This window comes from Mustelus asterias, chromosome 24 (assembly GCF_964213995.1).
Source record: "Mustelus asterias chromosome 24, sMusAst1.hap1.1, whole genome shotgun sequence".
Classification (NCBI taxonomy): domain Eukaryota; kingdom Metazoa; phylum Chordata; class Chondrichthyes; order Carcharhiniformes; family Triakidae; genus Mustelus; species Mustelus asterias.
The window spans coordinates 35473154-35491501 of record NC_135824.1 but is presented as its reverse complement, the minus strand read 5'-3'; the positions used below and the strand labels follow the sequence as shown (position 1 = coordinate 35491501).

Genomic DNA, 18348 nt, shown 5'->3' with positions numbered 1-18348 from the left:
TCCACATCATGACTATCATTTGGGCCTAGTGCCAGCTGACACCAGGCCTGACCCAAGACTGGACCTCAGGCCTCAATTGGGCATTTTAAGAACATAATAAGAACACAAGAACTAGGAGCAGGAGTAGGCCATCTGGCCCCGCGGACCTGCTCCGCCATTCAATAAGATCACGGCTGATCTTTTTGTGGACTCAGTTCCACTTACCCGCCCACTCACCATAACCCTTAATTCCTTTACTGATCAAAAATTTATCTATCCTTGCCTTAAAAACGTCCAACGAGGTAGCCTCAACTGCTTCACTGGGCAGGGAATTCCACAGATTCACAACCCTTTTTGTGAAGAAGTTCCTCCTCAACTCAATCCTAAATCTGCTTCCCTTTATTTTGAGGCCATGCTCCCTAGTTCTAGTTTCACCCGCCAGTGGAAACAACTTCCCTGCTTCTATTTTATCTATTCCCTTCATAATCTTATATGTTTTGATAAGATCTCCCCTCATTCTTCTGAATTCCAATGAGTATAGCCCCAGTCTACTCAGTCTTTCCTCATAAGCCAACCCTCTCAACTCCGGAATCAACCTAGTGAATCTCCTCTGCACCCCCTCCAGTGCCAGTATATTTTTTCTCAAGAAAGGAGACCAAAACTGTACACAGTACTCCAGGTGTGACCTCACCAGCACCTTATACAGCTGCACTATAACCTCGCTGTTTTTAAACTCCATCCCTCTAGTAATGAAGGACATTTTGGCTGGGCATCTCCACAGATGCGGCTCACCCATCTCAGAAACCCAATTTCAGGCCACTTGCCTCAACCAACAAGACTAAGTGCTGGAAGGTGGAGGGGAGCAGGAGGGAAAGGTGAACTGTGGCTATTATATGGCCATCAGGAGTGTCACGGAGTCAGTAGAAGCGTTCCAGTTCTTCCTCCCTCCACGTGAATATTTTAAAAACGTATTGCCCTTTTCAGTGGTGGGCGCTTACTAGGCCAAACCCACACCTGGAAAATGAGTAGGCCCAAAGCCTGCTGGTAGCAAGAGAATCCAAGTTCCACAGGCATTAGGCCCCTCATTAGCGTACGTTCTTTCCACTTTTAGGTGGCCAACCTGACAGCTGGTTGGGAAGCCTTTTAATAAAGAAAGGAGGACTTACATTTATGCAGTGTTAGAATCCCTACAGTGCAGAAGGAGGCCATGCAGCCCATCGAGCCTGCACCGACAACAATCCCACCCAGGCCCTATCTCACAACCCCACATATTTACCCCACTGATCCTTCTAATCTACACATCCTGGGACACTAAGGGGCAATTTAGCATGGCCAATCAACCTAATCTGCACATTTTTGGACTGTGGGAGGAAAATGGAGCACCCGGAAGAAATCCACACAGACACGGGGAGAAAGTGCAAACTCCACACAGACAGTGACCCAAGCCGGGAATCGAACCCAGGTCCCTGGAGCTGTGAGGCAGCAGTGCTAGTCACTGTGCCACCTTGCCGCCCAGTTCACAAACAAGTTCCACACACCATATTGTTCACAGCCTGCCGCTGTCTCACAGTGCTTTACAGCCAGTGAAGTGAAGTACTTATTGAACTGATCATGGCCAGATAATCTATTTATTTTTATGTTTTTTTGAGGGGTAAATATTGGCCAGGACACCAGGGCATAACTCCCCAGCTCCTGTTGGCAATCGTGCCACCCAGGCGGGAAAATGGGGCCTTGGTTTAAAATCTCATCCAAAAGACAGCGGCGATCCTGCAGGCACTGCCTGAGATTGTCTACCTGGACTTTGTGCTGAAGCTCTGCTATGGGACTTGAACCTAGAATGCTGTGAGTTAGAGACAAGACTGGTAAAAACTGAGCCACAGCTGACACGCCACACTTTTCAGGTGTCTCTGGGGTAGAGGACATTGGTCCCAAAATTGGTTTTCATTGCATCTGACAGCATCTGTGGAGAGAGAATAGAGCCAACGTTTTGAGTCTGGATGATCCTGATTTGAAACACTGGGTGGAATTTTACCGGCACGCCGGCCCCGATTCCGGGGGTGGGTGAGGCTTGGAGAACAGCATTCTCTGTTGGCCTCGGGCGGGATTGTATGAACCTCGGGCGGACATGACCTGTGGGGATTTTCCAGCATTTTCTGTTTTGGTTTCAGATTCCAGCAGCCATATTTTTCCATTATACTATGGTTCTCATTACGCCTGTTTTGCACCCGTAAAACAAATCTAACAAAGCCCAATTTCTGCCCCTTCACAAATATATTCCACGACGTTATAGTGTGACCACCTGAGATATCTAAATGTGACGAGGTGCGAGAAGAATGTTAAATTTTATAATTTCTCAGCAATTTACCGAGTGAGGAATGTGACAATGATAATTCTTCCAGGGCCTAGGATTCAGTGTGGTTGGAGGAACAGACAGTGTTTACGGACCAATGGGAATCTTTGTAAAGACAATATACCCGGATGGAGCAGCTGCTGCAGACGGACGGCTAATGGAAGGTCTGAAAACTCAACCGCTTCTCTTCCCGCAACTTTCCTGCATGCACCGTAACAAAGAACACGACTGGGCAAGTTCAGCGTGTGTTTGTTGAAGGGTCTCTTTACATCTCAATAACTGGGCTTGCCAACCTCGCAGGGCTGCCCTCGCGAAATTCACCGCTCGGGGAAATATTGCAGAGAAATCAGAGGGGCATGAAACATGATGTGTTGTGGAAAATAATTCATTGCAAACGGCTGCCTACCAGTTGTGGAAAATGGTTTTTAAAAATTGGAGGCAGGAAACAACTATTTTAATGATAGGCAAGGATCATCCAATCAGGTAATGAAGATTCTACACACACACTGTTTGGTTTGAGGTGGGCACCGTAAGAAGTCTGACAAACACTAAGTTAAAGTCCAACAGGTTTATTTGGAATCACGAGCTTTCGGAGCGCTGCTCCGTCATCAGGTGACTGGCTTTTATTTGTGCCCACCCCAGTCCAATGCCAGCATCTCCACATTATGGATTGAGATGGCCTTCTCAGGAATCGACCCGACCCGCACCCAGAGTTGGGAACCCAAATTGTATCCGTCACTCACAGTGAGGGTGCTTTGGGACATTTGGGACTGCGCTTGCGCCAGCATTGAGGGGTCGGGATGGGGGGGTGATGGGTCATGGAGTGAGGCAGTGATGGGTCATGGGGGGTGGGGGGTGCAGTGTGACGGGTCGGGGGGGCAGTGTGACGGGTCGGGGGGGGGGGCAGTGTGACGGGTCGGGGGGGGGGGGGCAGTGTGACGGGTCGGGGGGGGGCAGTGTGATGGGCCGGGGACGCAGTGTAATGGGTCGGGGGGGTGGGGGGGGTCCGATGGGAGTTGAATTCAATAAAATATCTTTGAAAGTCTAGTGATGACCATGAAGCCATTGTGTATTGATGTTAAAACCCATCTGGTTCACTAATGCCCCTTAGAGAAGGAAATCTGCCGTCCTTACCTGGTCTGGCCTACATGTGACTCCAGAGCCACAGCAATGTGATTGGCTCTGAAATGGCCGAGTTAGCCACTCAGTTGTGTCCAACCATTAAAAAGAAAACAAAAAGCAATGATACTGGACAGACCACCCGTTAATCCCAGCTTTGTCAGCCCTGCCGGAGAGAACCGTCTCACAGACTGGTCAGTTAACAGCCTGACAGAGTCATTCTCACAGAATCATACCTTACAGATAATGTCCCAGAGCCCAACACCACTATCCCTGGATATGTCCTGTCCCACCGGCAGGACAGACCCAGCAGCGAGCGGCACAATGAGATGCAGTGGGGAGGCAGTTGCCCTGGGAGACCTCAACTTCGATTCTGGACCCCATGAAGTCTCGTGGTATCTGGTCACATGGACAAGGAAACCTGCTGCTGATTACTATGTACCTTCGTCCCTCAGCTGATGGATCAGTACTCCTCCACTGAACACCATTTGGAGGAAGCACTGAGGGTGGCAAGGACACTCTGGGTTGGGGACTTCAATGTCCATCACCAAGAGTGGCTCAGCAGCACAGACCGAACTGGCCGACACTAAAAGAGATAGCAGTGAGGGAACCAACAAGCGGATAAAACATACCTGACCTCATTCTCACCAACCTGCCTGCTCAGATGCATCAGTCCATGACAGCATCAGTAGGAGTGACCACTGCACAGAATTTGAGGAGAGAAATTCTCATCTTGACATTGACGATACCCTCCGTCCTGTTGTGTAGCACTACCACCATGATAGATTTCAAACAGATCGAGCAACTCGAGACAGGGCATCTATGAGGTGCTGTGGGCCATTAACAGCAGCAGGATTGTACTCAACCACAGTCTGTAACCTCATGTCCCAGCATATCCCCCACTCTACCATTACCACTGTGGTAAACCACTGTTCAGCTTATTGCCTGTGTGTGTGTGACATGCCTGGACATGCCCCTGCCGACCCTGCCTGAGACTCCTCCCCCCCCTGGTCCAGGTATAAAGGCGACTGCTCCCCACCCTCCTGCCTCAGTCCCTGGACCAGTTCATCAGCATGGGTGTGCTCCAAGTCTTTTGTGAATAAAAGCCTATATGTTCTTGCATACAAACTAGTCTTTGCTTGATTGATAGTGCATCAACCACCAAGCCAGGGGATCAACCCTGGCTCAATGAAGGGTGCAGGAGGGATGCCAGGACCAACACTAGGCACACCTAAAAACAAGGTGTCGACCTGGTGAAGTTACAACACAGGACTGACTAATTGCATGCCAAACTGCATAATCAGCAAATGATAGACAGAGCTAAACGATCCCATAACCAATGGATCAGATCTAAACTCTGCAGTCCTGCCACGTCCAGTCATGAATGGTGATGGACAATTAAACAACTCACTGGGGGAGGAGGCTCCACAAATATCCCCATCCTCAGTGACAGAGGAGCCCAGCACATCAGTGCAAAAATACTTCTTAAGTATTCACAACAATCTTCAGCCAGAAGTGTCAAGTGGAGGATCGATCTCGGCCCCCTCTGGAAGTTTCCAGTATCACAGATGTCAGTCTCCAGCCAATTCGATTCATTCCATGTGAATTCAAGAAATGACTGAAGGTGCTGGATACAGCAGAGGCAATGAGCTCTGACAATATTCCAGCAATAGTACTGAAGACTTGTGCTCCAGAACTTGCCGCTCCCCTAGCCAAGCTGTTCCAGTACAGTTACAACATTGGCATCTACCCGACAATGTGGAAAATTGCCCAGGTATGTCCTGTACACAAAAACAGGACAAATTCAACCCGGCCAATTATTGTCCCATCAGTCTACTCTTGATCATTGGTGAAGTGATGAAAGGGGTCATTGACAGTGTCATCAAGCGACACTTATTTGATTTATTATTGTCACATGTATTGGTAGACAGTGAAAGGTATTGTTTCTTGCACAGTATACAGACAAAGCATACCGTTTTCATAGAATATATAGGGGAGAAGGAAAGGAAAGGGTGCAAAATGTAGTGTTACAGTAATAGCTAGAGCATAGAGAAAGATCAACTTAATGTATGGTAAGTCCATTCAAAAGTCTGACGGCAGCAGGAAGAAACTGTTGTTGAGTCGGTTGGTACGTGACTTCAGACTTTTGTATCTTTTACCCGAAGGAAGAAGGTGGAAGAGAGAATGTCCGGGGTGCGTGGGGTCTTTAATTATGCTGGCTGCTTTGCCGAGGCAGCGGGAAGTGTAGACAGAGTCAATGGATGGGAGGCTGGTTTGCGTGATAGATTGGGCTACATTCACGACCTTTTGTAGTTCCTTGCGGCCTTGGGCAGAGCAGGAGCCATACCAAGCTGTGATACAACCAGAAAGAATGCTTTCTGTGTTACATGGAATGAGTTACAAGTGCTCAATTAAAATGCCATTCAGAACATATGCTGGCGATCCAACTGATTGGCTGCAAATTGTGTATTGCTGAGATCTGCTAACTGCATTGCTGGCTCAGGAACCGAGAACTAATGGCTGTGACTTTCGCCTTCTCAATATTCAATTTGAGGCCATTTCTGCTAATCTGAAGCTGGATGCCTGAGAGACTGTAAAACTGCCCTGCTGCAATCTGCAATCTGCCCAGTACCGTTGTGCAGTGTACATGTTTTGACTGGCTCATCTGAAAGTGTTGGGAACTTGAAGCACCTGGAAATTCTTGCATTTCTCTAGGTCCCTTCGAGGTAATACTGTGCTTTTTGCACAGCAGCCTGTGATAACACCATGTGGGAGGTGTCGATTGGCACATTCATTACCAGCTTGAGGTGTAAATACTGCCTTAAAACAGAGAAGATAATGAGGCGAGATGTTTTCAGATGTGTCAACTTTTTAGAATCATAGAATCCCTGCAGTGCAGAAGGAGGCCAGTCACACCATTGAATCTGCACCAACTCTCCAACAGAACATCCCGCCCAGGCCCTATCCCCGTAACCCCATGTATTTACCCCGCTAATCCCCCTCACCTACCCATCCTTGGACACTAAGGGGCAATTTAGCACGGCCAATTCACCTAACCTACACATCTTTGGACTTTGGGAGGAAACCGGAGCACCCGGAGGAAACCCAGGCAGACACGGGGAGAATGTGTAAACTCCACACAGACAGTGACCCAAGGGCATCTATAAGAACAGGATATGGCGCTCGACTCATTGATCAACAATTCCAACGCACCACAGCGAAAAACCGCACCGACCTCCTCAGAAGACAAACACGGGACACAGTGGACAGAGTACCCTTCGTTGTCCAGTACTTCCCCGGAGCGGAGAAGCTACGGCATCTCCTCCGGAGCCTTCAACATGTCATTGATGAAGACGAACATCTCGCCAAGGCCATCCCCACACCCCCACTTCTTGCCTTCAAACAACCGCACAACCTCAAACAGACCATTGTCCGTAGCAAACTACCCAGCCTTCAGGAGAACAGTGACCATGACACCACACAACCCTGCCACAGCAACCTCTGCAAAACGTGCCGGATCATCGACACAGATGCCATCATCTCACGTGAGAACACCATCCACCAGGTACACGGTACATACTCTTGCAACTCGGCCAACGTTGGCTACCTGATACGCTGCAAGAAAGGATGTCCCGAGGCATGGTACATTGGGGAAACTATGCAGACGCTGCGACAACGGATGAATGAACACCGCTCGAGTGAGAGCATGCCTTCCATCCTGGAAGCCTCAGGTGAACCTGTATCCGAGGTCACCATTGCAGACGTCAGAGCAGCCTTTTCGAAAGTCAACCCACGGAAAGCGACTGGCCCGGATGGGGTACCCGGACAAGCACTCAGATCCTGCGCGGATCAGCTGGCGGGAGTATTCACAGACATCTTCAAGTTCTCTTTACATTAATCTAAGGTCCCCATCTACATCACACAAAGATGACCATCATCCCGGTACCAAAGAAAAGCCAAGCAGCGTGCCTTAATGACTATCGTCCGGTGACTCTGACATCCATCATTATGAAGTGGTTCGAAAGATTAGTCATGGCACGAATCAATTCCAGCCTCCCAGATTGCCTGGATCCGCCACAACAGGTCCATAGCAGACGCCATCTCCCTGACCCTGCACTCAATCCTGGAGCACCTAGATAACAAAGACACCCATGTCAGACTCCTATTCATGGACTACAGCTCAGCCTTTATCACCATTATTCCTACGAGACTCATCTCCAAACTTCATGGCCCGGGACTCTGCTCCTCCCTCTGCGACTGGACTCTAAACTTCCTAACCCACAGACCACAGTCAGTAAATATAGGTAACAACACCTCCTCCACGATCATCCTCAACACCGGACCTCCACAAGGCTGTGTCCTCAGCCCCTTACGATACCCCATATACACCTCTGACTGTGTGGCCAAATTCCCCTCCAACTCGATTTTCAAGTTTGCTGATGACACCACCGTAGTGAGTCGGATCTCAAACAATGATGAGACGGAGTACAGGAAAGAGACAAAGAATCTGGTGGACTGGTGCAACGATAATAATTTCTCCCTCAATGTCAAAAACACGAAGGAGATAGTCATCAACTTTAGGAAGTGTAGTGGAAGACATGGCCCTGTCTACGTCAATGGGGATGAAGTAGAAATGGTTGAGAGCTTCAGGTTTTTAGGTGTTCAGATCATCAACAACCTTCCTGGTCCCTCCAAGTGGACACTATAGTTAAGAAAGCCCACCGATAACTCTACTTTCTCAGGAGACTAAGGAAATTTGACATGTCCGTTACAACTCTCACCAACGTCTACAGATGCACCATAGAAAGCATTATTTCCGGTTGTACAGCTTGGTATGGCTCCTGCTCTGTCCAAGACCACAATAAAGTAGAAAGGGTCATGAACGAAGCCCAGTCCATCACGCAAACCAACCTCCCATCCATTGACACTATCTACACTTCCCGCTGCCTCGCCAAAGCAGCCAGCATAATCAAGGACCCCACACACCACAGACATAGTCTCTTCCACCTTCTTCCATCAGGAAAAAGATACAAAAGTCTGAGGTCACTTACCAACCGACTCAAGAACAGTTTCTTCATTGCTACCATCAGGGAATGGACCTACCTCGCATTAAGTTGATCTTTCTCTACACCCTAGCTATGACTGTAACACTACATTCTGCACGCTCTCCTTTCCTTCTCTATGAACGGTATGCTTTGTCTGTATAGCGCGCAAGAAACAATAATAAATCAATAAATAAATGAAATGTGGCCTGACACCTGCTAAGGCAATGCAAGCTGTTCGTTACAGAACCTCCCCGGCAAAGTACTTGCTCAAGTCCATTTCCATGAAATCCAAACCAATGTCAGACAGGGTCCACGGCGGATTTGCAATTCAATCTACAGTTCACTGCCCAAGTGACAAAGGGGAAAATTAACCCCATTGTTCCTTGAGGGAATGAACTATTAACAATTTCAGCAGCCTGGGTTCAGGGGCATGGTTGTGATTTCTTAGCTGATAAGGGAACTGTGTTGATCCTGTTCTGTTCCTTTAAGATCATTGGTTAGAGAGCAGCCTGCAAATGGAGACATTCCATGATGATCACAAAGTAATTGTTGAGGCAGGTTCCTGTAGATTGGTGGATTCTTGGAAATGCACAGAGCTGAATAATTAGAAAAATCAGGTTCAGGAAGACTTGCTGCCTCTCTTTCTCTTTGCAGCATTGACACTTTGGGATGTATAGTGCGAGTTTGACACTCTTTCCCTCTGAAACAATTATTTAAAAGTTGATGTTTTTCTTATTCATTCATGGGACATGGGCGTCGCTGGCTGGCCAGCATTTATTTCCCCTCCCTAGTTGCCCTTGAGAAGGTGGTGGTGAGCTGCCTTCTTGAATCGCTGCAGTCCATGTGCTGTGGGTTGACCCACAATGCCGTTAGGGAGGGAATTCCAAGATTTTGACCCAGCGACTGTGAAGGAACGGTGATATATTTCCAAGGCAGGATGGTGAGTGGCTTGGAGGGGAACTTGCAGGTAGTGGTGTTCCCATGTATCTGCTGCCCTTGTCCTTTTAGATGGGAGTGGTCATGGGTTTGGAAGGTGCTGTCTAAGGATCTTTGGTGAATTGCTGTAGTGCATCTTGTAGATAGTACACACTGCTGCTACTGAGCGTCGGTGGTGGAGAGATTGGATGTTTGTAGATGTGGTGCCAATCAAGCGGGCTGCTTTGTCCTGGATGGTGTCAAGCTTCTTGAGTGTTAGTAATAAAGATGCTTGACTGTTGAATATACAGAGAATCATATTCATTCTGCCAATCTCTTACTCTGTAGGAGATGAAATACTTGAGGTGAATGGAGTGTCGATGAATGACTTAACCCATGACGAAGCAATACAAATATTTAAGGTTGGTCTCTCTATTGCGCAGTGAAAAATTTTAGCCTGCTCATTTACCAGATCTAAAAAAACAAACCTGATGTTATTTTGTTTTCTAATGCAGCAAGTGAGGAAAGGTGTGCTCACATTAACAGTTCGGACGTGTTTCAGGGGACCCAGTGTCAATCCTGGCCAATCAGCAGTGTTTCTGAGCCGCTCTTGGTCGACCAGCTCAAGCAGTCACTTTAGCCGAGGCAGCTGTTCCAGTTCGGAGCTGGATAACATGCTCTTCCTCCAAAAGCCACCACATCCCAATGACAGAATCATCATGGAAGTTACCATGTTCAAGGGTAAGCAAACAAAATCAATTCTCAGCCCACCTAACCTGGCTGCCCGGTTCAATGGTGGATTCCAGTTTGTGACGAATGGTAAAACTCAATTCCAGAAACCCGGGTGGCAGCAGGAAAAAGTGCCCAGATTATCAAAGTCCAAAGATGTGTGTTGGTTAGGTTGATTGGCCATGCTAAATTGCTCCTTAGTGTCAGGGGGTTTAGCAGGTTACATGAGGTTACGGGGATAGGGACTGTTTGGGATTGTTGTCTGTGCAGGCTTGACAGGGATTCCATGATCATCAAAAGCCAACATGCACACTAAAGGTTATTATATATTAATTAATTAGTCACATGTAGGCTTACATTAACACTGCAATGAAGTTACTGTGAAAATCCCCTGGTTGCAACACTCTGGCACCTTAGAAACTTAGAAACCCTACAGCACAGAAAGAGGCCATTCGGCCCATCGGGTCTGCACCGACCACAATCCCACCCAGGCCCTACCCCCATATCCCTACATATTTACCCACTAATCCCTCTAACCTACGCATCCCGGGACAGTAAGGGGCAATTTTAGCATGGCCAATCAACCTAACCCGCACATCTTTGGACTGTGGGAGGAAACCGGAGCACCCGGAGGAAACCCACGCAGACACGAGGAGAATATGCAGACTCCACACAGACAGTGACCCAAGCTGAGAATCGAACCTGGATCCCTGGTGCTGTGAGGCAGCAGTGCTAACCACTGTGCCATCCCAAGTACCCCCACTACCTGATCTATGCTGGTGCCCACATGATGCCAGCTCTGTACCTCACAGTTGATGCGTACGTCTCTCTGAAATGGTCCAACAAATCATTCTGAGGACACATAATCGCTCAGAAAGTTCAAGGAGAATGCTTTCCTTTCTCATGGCGATTAGAACATAAGAACACAAGAAATAGGAGCAGGAGTAGGCCATCTAGCCCCTCGAGCCTGCCCCGCCATTCAATAAGATCATGGCTGATCTGAAGTGGATCAGTTCCACTTACCCGCCTGATCCCTATAACCCCTAATTCCCTTACCGATCAGGAATCCATCTATCCGTGATTTAAACATATTCAATGAGGTAGCCTCCACCACTTCAGTGGGCAGAGAATTCCAGAGATTCACCACCCTCTGAGAGAAGAAGTTCCTCCTCAACTCTGTCCTAAACTGACCTCCCTTCATTTTGAGGCTGTGCCCTCTAGTTCTAGCTTCCTTTCTAAGTGGAAAGAATCTCTCCACCTCTACCCTATCCAGCCCCTTCATTATCGTATAGGGATTGGGGATGAACAATGCATCTCCAGCTTTGTCCAGAATGGAGAGCAAATTAAAACTCCGCTCGGTCTGTTAGTACCTGTATTTAATTTCTCCTCTTGTCTGCACATGCTAACGGGTAAACCATTCTTCATGTGGCACCCTCATTTTGTCAAGAACACATCTTCACTTCAAGGAGGGTATTAGCAGAATTTAGGGCAACTCTAATGGTTGTACCCAACTAATAGCAGTGAGCACCAGTAACACTGCAAGAATATTCCTTAAAGACACAAATCATTTAAAAACACATATAAATCTCTGGATATGTAATATACATACTGCCTCAGAAATGTAGATTTAGGATGGATTTTTACCAGCATGCCCACCCGGGACTCGGAGAACGACATTCTCCGTTGGCCTCGGGCGGGATTGTACGAACCTCAGGCGGACATGCCGGTAAAATACCGTCCATGGGCTCCACAGGACCATGAGTCACTTCACTGGAAATGAGGCAGTCAACCCTGCAGGTTCGGTGGATTGGCCATGCCAAATTGTCCCTTAGATGTGAAGGTTAGCAGGGTGAATATGTGGGGTTATGGGAATAGATCTGGGGGAGGTGGTGTGAGCGTGGGTAAGATGCTTTATTGGAGAATCGGTGCTGACTCGATGGGCTGAATGGCCTCCTTCTGCAATGTAGAGATTCTACGATTCTGTGACTGCATTTGAATACTACTTGGCAAGAAATCACGTGGGTGTGCTGAGGTCAGGAAAGGTGCTATGTAAATGTAAGTTCTTTTCTTTCCCTTCCCTCTACAGAAATCATCCAACCATGGATTTAGCAAATGTTAAAAAATAATCAGCTGCAGTTTTAAAAATGATGAACTGTGTAAGAGGCCATAGAGGTTTACAGCATGGAAACAGGCCCCTCAGTCCAACTTGTCCATGCCACCCAGTTTTTATCACTAAGCTAGTCCCAATTGCCCGCGTTTGGCCCATATCCCTCTATACCCATCTTACCCATGTAACTCTCTGAATGCTTTTTAAAAGACAAAATTGTACCCGCCTCTACTACTACCTCTGGCAGCTTGTTCCAGACACTCACCACCCTCTGCGTGAAAAAATTGCCCCTCTGGACCCTTTTGTATCTCTCCCCTCTCATCTTAAACCTACGCCTCCAGGTTTAGACTCCCCTACCTTTGGGAAAAGTATTGACTATCTAGCTGATCTATGCCCCTCATTATTTTATAGATCTCTATAAGATCACCCCTAAGTCTCCTACGCTCCAGAGAAAAAAGTCCCAGTCTATCCAGCCTCTCCTTATAACTCAAACTATCAAGTCCCAGTAGCATCCCAGTAAATCCAGGTGCAGACTCCCCTTTACCATTACTGTTCGCTCTTGACTATAAGGTTTTATAAAGGACAAACGTACACAGACTCAGCCACAGACTTGTTTATTTACAGAAAAACCCTCCTAATGCCCCAAGACAAGAGCTCGAAGCCAATGTAATGGCTGGTTAGGCCGAGTCATCCTGGATTCCCGTAAACAGATATAAACTATGAGCTATTAATATAAGCTTCCATTGATAAACCACAGGCAAAGTCCCCCCCCCCCCCCCCCACCCCGAGTCCAAAACCTTACTCCATTCAACTCAAACCCCTTCAGGATTTAGTTGTTACCCTTAAATTATCCTTAAATCTCAGCCCCCAAATCCCTGGGATCGGGCTAATAATTTACAACTCCCCATACGATTGGACCTTTCAGTGTGAGCTGTAGATCCACGAGTCGGATTGATTGTTCCTGACCCTCCCTAGTGTCCACAGCCCCAAACCTTTCGGCCAATATCACCACCATTCGGCTGAAAAGATGATTCCCAACACGGCCGGCCTTGTCCGCTGCTGAAAGTGGGGCCTGAGTCACGGTGACCCACCCTGAACCTCCTTCCGACTGCAGTGCCAGACCCTACGGCCTGGGCCTATCACAAATCTTATTGAAAGTATCATCGAGACGTCCTGTTTGGAAGGGCAGTGCTTAGCACCCTTTGAATATCTTTAGTCTGACTCCTGCCTTGGTCCAGGCAAACCCGTTCCTCTGTGACTGAAACACTGGGTCCCATTCAGGTGAGATGTCCCTGGCTCCCAGATTGATGTGTACGTGAGAAAGTCCATTTCTCCTTAGCTGCTGTCGGTGTTGTTTGAATGATGGATGTTATCCGGGGCCATCAGCTACGACACTCTCCCAGATCCTTTAATTGGTTGTCTGATGCTGACTGTTTGGTGTCTCTGTGATGATAACATCGCAGTGTCTTCACACAGTATGGGTTTGGTTTGGATAGTGACATGCTGAGAAGAGTAACCTCTGACTGTACAGCCTGCCTCTGTGTTTATGTCCATGGATTTTGGGGTTTTCTTAGAATCTTAGAAACCCTTCAGCACAGAAAGAGGCCATTCAGCCCATCGAGTCTGCACCGACCACAATCCCACCCAGGCCCTACCCCCATATCCCGACATATTTACCCACTAATCCCTCTAACCTAACCAGGACACTAAGGGCAATTTTAGCATGGCCAATCAACCTAACCCGCACATCTTTGGACTGTGGGAGGAAACCAGAGCACCCGGAGGAAACCCACGCAGACACGAGGAGAATGTGCAAACTCCACACAGACAGTGACCCAAGCCGGGAATCGAACCCAGGTCCCTGGAGCTGTGAAGCAGCAGTGCTAACCACTGTGCCACCGTGCCACCCTTTTTTATATTTAGTTTTATATTTCGTAAAAGTCCAGTTATAAGGGAATCCAATCCCAAAACCAATATGAAATGGTTAGATATCACAGAAAACATCATAGAATCCTTACAGCACTGGAGAAGGCTATTCAGCCCATTGTGTCTGCACCAGCTCTCTGTAGGAGTAGTTTATCTAAAGCCACATCCTCGCCTATTCCCCACACCCCTACACCTTCTTCCTTTTCAGATAACAATCCAATTTGCTCTTGAATATCTCGATTGAAGCTGTCTCCACCACACTCTCAGGCAGTGCCTTCCAGACCCTTACCACGTGCTGTGTGAAAAAGCTTCTCCCCAGATTACCATTACTTCTTTTGCCAATTTTCTTAAATCTGTTCTCTCGAATTCTTGATCCTCCCCCCCACTGAGGATAGTTTCACCCTATCTACTCTGTCCAGACCCCTCGTGATTTTGAACACCTCTATCAAATCTCCTCTCATCCTTCTCTCCTCCAAGACAAATTCTCCCAATGTCTCCAATCTATCTCTGTAACTGAAATTCCTCATCACTGGAACCATTCTCATGAATCTTTTCTGCGCCCTCACTGATGCCTTCACATCTTTCCTTAAGTGCGGCACCTCGAACTGAACACAATACTCCAGCTGAGGCTGAATTCGTGTTGTGTATAAGTTTAACATAATCTCCTTGCTCTTGTACTCTATGCTCCTGTTGATAAAGATGATGTGGAGGTGCCGGCGTTGGACTGGGGTAAACACAGTAGGAGTTTTAACACCAGGTTAAAGTCCAACAGGTTTACTTGGTAGCAAATACCATTAGCTTTCGGAGCGCTGCTCCTTCGTCAGATGGAGTGGATAATAAAGTCCAGGATAATAAGCCCCTGTTAATAAAGCCCAGGGCTGCACTGTGGCACAGTGGTTAGCACTGCTGCGTCACAGCGCCAGGGATCAGGGTTCAATTCCAGCCTCAGGTCACTGTCTGTGTGGAGTTTGCACGTTCTCCTCGTGTCTGCGTGGGTTTCCTCCGGGTGCTCCGGTTTCCTCCCACAGTCCAAAGATGTGTAGGTTAGGTGGATTGGCCATGCTAAATTGACACTAGTGTCGGGGATTAGCAGGGTAAATATGTGGGGTGACGGCAATAGAGCCTGGGTGGGATTGTGGTCGGTGCAGACTCGATGGGCCGAATGGCCTCCTTCTGCACTGTAGGGATTCTATGAATGTATGATTTTTAACTACTCTCTCAACTTGTCCTGCCACCTTCACTGATTTAAGCACTGACGTACCCAGGTCGCTGTGCTCTTGCATATCCTTTTCGAATTGTACTCTTTATTTAATATTGTCTCTCTGCATTCTTCCTCTGCACAGTTCACAGTGCTTCTGAATTTTATGTCATCTGCAAATTTTGCCCTGTACATCAAGATTTAAATCATTAATATATGTCAGGAACAGCAAAGGTGCCAACGCTAACGCAGGAGAACTCCCACGCCAAATCTTCCCCCAGCTTGTAAAACATCCATTAACCACAGCTCTCCGATTCCTGTCACTCAGCCATGCTGCCGCTGTCCCTTTTATTTCATGAGTTATAACTTTGCTCACAAGACTGTTATGTGGCACTGTATCAAATGCCTTCTGGAAGTCTATGTACACCACATTTACAGAATTACCCACATCCACCCTCTCTGTCACCTCATCAAAAAGCTTCACCAAGTTGATTGAACATAATTTGCCCATAACAAATCCATGCTGGCTTTCCTTACTTAACCTGTATTTGCCCAAGTAACTATTAATTTTGTTTGTAGTAAACCTTCTGGCATGGACAGAGTGGATAATCGGATGCTCTTTCCTAGGGTAGAAAAGTCAAGTACTCGGGGACAGAGGTTTAAGGTGGGCGGGGAAAAGTTTAGAGGAGATGTGTGAGGCAAGTTTTTTTTTATAGAGAGTGTGATGAATGTCTGGAACATGCTGTCTGGGGAGGGGGTGGGAGCAGATACAATAATGACATTTAAGGGGCATCTAGACGAATACATGAATAGGATGGGAATGGAAGGATACGGATTCTGTAAGTACATACGGTTTTAGGTTAGACAGGCACCATGATTGGCGCAGGCTTGGAGGGCCGAAGGGCCTGTTCCTGTGCTGTACTGATCTTTGTTCTTCGATATGGAGATTTAAATTTCTTTAAGTTCCAATTAGACTCAAAACGTTTTTCCCTTTCCACAGATGCTGCCAGACCTGCTGAGGTTTTCCAGCATTTTCTGTTTTCAGTTTCTTGTTGGTTGAAATCAAATCCACTTCACTTCGTAGAGTGGGAAGCAGGATTTGTTGCAGTTGCTGATTGTGGAATGCGTAGCCTCGAATGACATTTCTGTTTCTTTGTTTCTCAGAGGACGGTGTTGGTTTAGGGATTGGATTGTGCAGTGTGTGCAAACCCCTCCAGCCTTCCGACATTTACATCCACACTCTCTCTCCGGGATCCGTGGCACATCTCGATGGGAGACTCCGGTAAGAGTGAAAATACACTGGATACATTTTCCGACATTCTTACCCCTGACACAAGGGTCTCATTTAGCAGGAGCAGTGATTGGACAGTGAGGTGTGGGGTTCCGAGTGGCTAATTGCAGGGCCGCTGCTCTTTGGTTGAACATGTGATAGAACTAAAAAATGAACATTCTGATCGCTTTGCCCAGTTCTCCAATTGGCCTCACTAGCTACAAGAATAAAAGAAAGATTTATGGAGCAAGTTTCACAAATTCAAGGCACAACAAAGTGTCTTACAGCCCATGAGGCTTTTTCGAAGTGTGATAGTTGCTTTAGGAATTAAAGAAACCAATTTGTGCACAGCATGCTCCCATACGCAGAAATATGAGAATTACTTGACCATATTTTTTCTTGCTTTTGGTGGAGGGATAAATATTGATCAGGATACTGGGAATTACTGTTGGGCGGCACGGCGGCACAGTGGTTAGCACTGCTGCCTCACAGTGCCAGAGGACCCAGGGTTCGATTCCCGGCTTGGGTCACTGTCTGTGCGGAGTTTGCATGTTCTCCCCGTGTCTGCGTGCGTTTCCTCCGGGTGCTCCGGTTTCTTCCCACAGTCTGAAAGATGTGCTGGTTAGGGTGCATTGGCCATGCTAAATTCTCCCTCAGTATACCCGAACTGGTGCTGGAGTGTGGCGACTAGGGGATTTTCACAGTAACTTCATTGCAATGTTAATGTAAGCCAACTTGTGTCTAATGAATAAACTTTAACTTTACTCCCTTGCCCTTCAAAACAGTTCCATGGGAACTTTCCTGCCTTCCTGAGGGGGCAGATGGGGGCAGGGGGAGGTCTCAGTTTAAATTCTCTTCTGAACGATGACACCTCCGACACTACAGCACTTCCTCAGTGCTGTGCTGGAGTGTCATAGAATCGTACAATCCCTACAGTGCACAAGAGGCCATTTGGCCCATCAAGTCACTATAACTCTCTGACAGAGTATCTTAACCAGGCCCTCTCCCCCGCTCTATACCTGTAACCCCACACATTTAACATGGCCAATCCATCTAACCTAGACAGCTTTGGAATGTGGGAGGAAACCCACACAGACACAAGGAGAACCTGCAAACTCCACACAGGCAGTCACTCAAGGCCAGAATTGAACCCAGGTCCCTGGTGCTGTGAGGCAGCGGTGCTAACCACTGTGCCATTGTGCTGTCCAGTCTTAGCCTCAGATTTTGTGCTTAAGGCTTAAGTTCACAACCTCTGACGCAGAGGCAAGAGTGCTACCCAATGTCACTTTAATTCCCTGTCGGGAAGATAGCATCTAAATCTTTACTCCATCTAATGTGAAATATCTTCAGAAAGAAATACTTGGAACATAGATGATTTATTTGGCGACTGAAGGATTTACTCTATGATCATGTGCTCTCCATGTAGTGCAAGAGGCACATCACAAAAATCATAGCGGGCAACCTGCGATCTTCTTTTTTTCATGAGGTGAACAAACTTGGCCACTGGATCTTCCTCCCATGTTCGGTGCTGCCCACTGAAAATGCTGGTTGTGGCTTAGATGAAAGCTAATTGAAAAATGCCCGATGCAACTCAATGAACCTTTCTTGAAGCTTAAGTGGACCACAGTTAATGAAACACAAGGAATAATACCACTGAATCACACTTATACAATAGCTAATCTCCCCATACTGCCTCACGGTGGAGGGGGA

The 18348-nt window shown here is 47.4% G+C and overlaps 1 protein-coding gene across 1 annotated transcript in view; it reads left to right on the top strand.

Moving 5' to 3' along the window:
* il16 (interleukin 16) overlaps positions 1–18348 on the top strand; it is a 125564-nt gene that overhangs the window by 27833 nt on the left and 79383 nt on the right. The window contains exons 7-10 of the mRNA XM_078241880.1: positions 2379–2493; positions 9757–9830; positions 9924–10149; positions 16533–16650. Coding sequence (XP_078098006.1) covers positions 2379–2493; positions 9757–9830; positions 9924–10149; positions 16533–16650 — 533 coding nt within the window. The remainder of the gene's footprint in view (positions 1–2378; positions 2494–9756; positions 9831–9923; positions 10150–16532; positions 16651–18348) is intronic.